The 4,331-nt window shown below is 54.7% G+C and overlaps 1 protein-coding gene across 1 annotated transcript; it reads right to left on the bottom strand.

Annotated features, from left to right (window-relative positions):
• Positions 1 to 4,103, bottom strand: LOC106899255 (C-type lectin domain family 2 member B-like). Its single transcript, XM_014960997.1, has 4 exons — positions 4,068 to 4,103; positions 3,627 to 3,905; positions 3,224 to 3,324; positions 1 to 3,045 (listed from the first exon to the last, which is right to left on the bottom strand). Exons 1-4 carry the CDS (start codon positions 4,101 to 4,103, stop codon positions 2,934 to 2,936), a joined length of 528 nt encoding a protein of 175 aa, XP_014816483.1. The 3' UTR covers positions 1 to 2,933.
• Between the last annotated feature and the right edge of the window lie 228 nt (positions 4,104 to 4,331).

Raw genomic sequence — 4,331 nt, 5'->3', positions numbered from 1 at the left:
TGTTCCTGAGTTCCAGCCAAAGCTCTCTACTTAGCGCCAGGCTAGTCTTCTTCCCTTCCTGCTTGCTTTTTGGGACTTGGGTATGGCTCTTTCCTGCACCTTTAAGAGTGCCTCCTTGAAGTACGACCAGCCTTCCTGGGCACCCTTGCCCTCGAGGACCATCTCCCAAGGGACACCCCCAATCATGCTCCTGAAGAGGCCAAAGTCTGCCCTTCGGCAGTCCAAGGTGGCAGCCTTGCTGGCCCCCCGCCTTGCTTCAGCAAGAATTGAGAATTTTATCATTTTGTGATCACTCTGTCCAAGATGGCCTCCAACGTTTACATCCCCCACAAGACCTTCTGAGTTAACTATCAGCAGGTCCAGTAGGGCACTTTCCCTGGTCGGTTCCCTCACCAGCTGCGTTAGGAAGTTGTCTTCCACGCACTCCAAGAATCTCCAGGACTGTTGCCTCTCTGCTGTGTTATATTGCCAGCAGATATCAGGGAAGTTGAAGTCCCCCATGAGTACAAGGGAGAGGGATTGTGAGGCCTCTGTCAGCTGCCTATAGAATACTTCATCAGTCTTTATATCCTGGTTTGGGGGTCTATAACAAACTCCCACCACAACATCTGCCTTATTGGTCTTCCCCTTGATTCTTATCCATAGACACTCAACACTGTCATCGTGCATATTGCTGAGTTCTAGGCATATAATACTGTTCTTAACAAGAAGGGCCACCCCACCACCTCTCTTTCCTTGCCTGTCCCTTCTGAAAAGTTGGTAGCCATCGATCACAGCACTCCAGTGATGCGAGTCCTCCCACCGCGTTTCTGTGATGGCAACTAGATCGTAGTTTTCTTGCTGCATGATGGCCTCCAGCTCCTCCTGTTTGTTGCCCGTGCTGCGTGCATTCATGTAGATGCACTTCAGCTGGGCTAACCGTCCCACTATTTTTCTGGAAGGGCTGGCACCTTTACCTAATAGCCCTGGCGCGCTGCTCCCGGGCACCACTTTAGTAACCCTGGTTCCAACCCCGTCCCCCTGCAATGAGCCCTGCTAACTCCTGTCCCAATATCCTTTTTCCCCTTTGGGTTAGGCTTCCCCCACCTGCTGCAAGCATGCCTGATGACCTGTAGATCAGCCTGTGCTCAAAGAATCCAAAGTCCTGCCGTTTACTCCAGTCTTTTAACCATGAGTTGATTTGTTGTTTCTTCCTACTTATCCCTTCGTCCACCCCTATGTCTGGTGGCAGAAGAGAACACCACCTGTGCTCCTGACCCCTTGACCAGTCGTCCCAGAGTTCTGAAATCCCTTTTCATTGCCTTAAGGCTTCTGGTAGTCACCTCATCGTTGCCCACTTGAAATATCAGAAGTGGGTAATAATCTGAGGGCTGAACCAGGGAGTGGATTTTTCTTTGTATATCCTTGGTCCTGGCCCAGGGAGGCAGGTGACTTCCCTGTGGGATGGGTCTGGCCAACAGATTGGGCCCTCTGTTCCACTGAGAAGGGAGTCACCTATTACAATCACCCTCCATTTTTTCTTTGTTGATGAGGTCCTGAGGCACATGGGTGGGTGACCCGTCCAGGGTGCCTCACTGGGGAGATCATCCTCTCCAGTCTCATTTGCCTCATCCCCAAAATCCAGAACTCCAAACCTATTTTGCAAATGTAACTGGGAATGTGAGGGAGGCTGTTGAGGGTTCTGCTTGCCTCTCTGAGGAAGGACCAGCCTCCCATTCCCCCCTTGCCATTAAGTCCCCTTTCTCCGCCTGGTGACAGAGCAGGAGGGGATCATCTACTTTTATTAGAGCCTCTTCTTGCTGCCTTTGCCCCAGGGTATGGCTCCACCAGTCTATTTCACTTTCGTATTCTCTAATGCTTCTTAACCTTTCCATCTCTTCTCTCAGTTCCACCACCTGCCTGAGCAGGTCGTTTATCTGCTCACACCGCACACAATGGGTGTCCCTGGGTCCCTGTGGTACCACAGCCAGGCTCAGGCATTCGGTGCAGCCAGGGCCCTGCCCTGAACGGCCACGTCTTTGCTGGGGACCTCGGTCTGAGTTCCCACATTTTTCTTCACAGGGGCTATACACAATGTATATATACATATAGGAGGAGAGAGCTATGAGCTTAGAAGCAACTACTTCAATGAAAATAATGAATAGATACAATCTATACCAAGCTCCCAGGAAGACCTCACTGAAAGCATTAGGGAAGTCCCAGAGTGGATTCAGCAAGGAACACAGGGACCTGGATCGAAGACAGCCGAACAGACAGGGCCCTCCTCAGATGCCAGCCATTGAAGAAAGAGCTGACCCTTTGATCCCTCACCTTTCACACTGAGCGTGGGGCAGATGGGATGGAACACCCCGTGGTCACTTTTGGGGCCCCCATCCTGCCTGCTCCTCCTCACAGTAGCAACACCTCTATGCTTTTCTGCTTCTAACCCTCCAGTGGGGCAAATAACAGAGTTACCTTGGTTGTTAGAGCAGTAAATAGAAGCAAGAGCCTCTCTGCACCCCATTCCTTGGCAGGAACTATCAACATTGGTCCTACCTCTCTAAGAAAAAACCTGTTAATTCTTACAAAATATTCTGGTAATTTCAGAAGATTAGATAAGAAATAAAATGACTGAAGAGAAAGTTGGTTCTGTTCTACCTCACACTAGTGAGGCACTTGTGGCACAAACAAGAAGAGTTCTGCAATAGTCCCAGGAGGAGAAAGAAACCAGTTCCATGGTTGAAGTCCCAGCACAGGCAGGCACATGGCAGCTCCCACCACAGCTCCCGACCCGCAGGTTCATCTGAGAGCTGGCAGCGAGTTTCTGCTGAGACCAGGAGCAACCAGAGCAGCAGCTGAGGGAAGGACATCCCTGCTCCACTCTGTGCTGCTGGAAGAGGGGAAGCTGTGAGTCCCCACCATGGACTTTCTCCACCACTTCTGTCGAGTGGTTCTCACTGGAGCATAGGTTTGCTGCAGAGATAAGGCCGTGGTTGGGAGCAGCCAGCACCCCAGAAATCACGGTCACTGAAGAACAGACAAGGTTCTTCGCCCACCACTGGGATCCTGCAACAAGCAGCACAGACACCACTGGTACTGTGGGGGTCAGGGTTGTCCCCACGAGCCCCAGTAGGAGACAAGGGCTGCCTGCAAGGGACAGCCCCAGCACACACCTCCCACCAGGACCCTGCCCGTCCCACCACAGGACGCTCTTCCCACAGCCCCAGCTCCCAACGGGACTCACGTCTGGTTGAAGCTGCTGCCGTCCACCCACTCCAGGTGCTCGCCCCGTCTCCGCAGACCAATCCAGTAATCGATGTTGCCCTTCAGGCGTGAGAGGAACTCCTGGGCAGAAAAGAGAGAAGCCAAGAGTCAGGAGCTGCTGCCAGCCCCACGCCAGTCCCTGACCCAGCCTCACACTGGTCATACCAGTCCTGCTGGCAGCCCTCCCCCCCATGGCTACCATCAGCCCTGGGATGGCAGCAGCTCCCACCCCACGCCTGCTCCAACAAGCTCCAGAGCTGCTGGAGATCACCAGCCCACCCAATGCTCTTGGTCCTGCTCTGACAGCTCTGCTCCCACCCCACAGTGCACCCAACACAGGAACCCCCCAAACCCCCACACACCCACAGCAGCCCCTCACTCACCATTTCCCACTCCCTCCTCAGCACGGCCAGTGAGGCCCCACGCGAGGAGCACTGCTCCTGGCTCCACTCCCAGCTCCCCTGGTCCCTCGAGAGGTAGTAGCAGACATTGTGGTACCCGACCCAGCCATCAGGACACGCCAGCACCGGAGCCACAGGCACAGCTGGATCCCCTCCACGTGTTCTTGCTGGAGAGGGAAGGGGAGAAGGGCAGAGGATTGGGCTGCGCAGGGACCAGGGGACACAGCTCCGTGGGGCAGGGAAGGAGGCAGCCGCTCCTCCCTCTCAGTCCCCTCCCCGGGCAGAGGAACTGCCATGGGGCCATTCCCAGCTGGCAGCAAGGGACAGTTACACAGAGCAGGGACAAGGCTGTCACCCCACACACACTGGGGGACAGCCCGCAGCAGGAGAGCTGCCAGGGAGATGGAGATGGGGGGCTGCTACAGCTCCTCCGATGAGACCAAGCAGAATATGAAGCATTTTCTAGACATCTGGAAGAAGCCCCAGACTTGCCAGCCCCAGTCCTCATGAGGTGACACTGCCACGGGGACACTGTCCCTTCTGAGAGGCCACCCAGGGGACTCTGTACTCACCCAGGACTCTTCTGTGCATCCTTCTTCCTGTAGCCCCAGACATCTCTGGGTGGGGGGACACTCCTCCCCCCTGGAGACTCAGGGGCTCCTCCGTGTTCCCACTGCTGGAGCAGAA

The sequence above is a fragment of the Calidris pugnax genome, unplaced genomic scaffold (assembly GCF_001431845.1).
Source record: "Calidris pugnax isolate Ruff unplaced genomic scaffold, ASM143184v1 scaffold650, whole genome shotgun sequence".
NCBI classification, from domain to species: Eukaryota; Metazoa; Chordata; class Aves; order Charadriiformes; family Scolopacidae; genus Calidris; species Calidris pugnax.
This window is presented reverse-complemented; position numbering and strand designations above follow the sequence as displayed.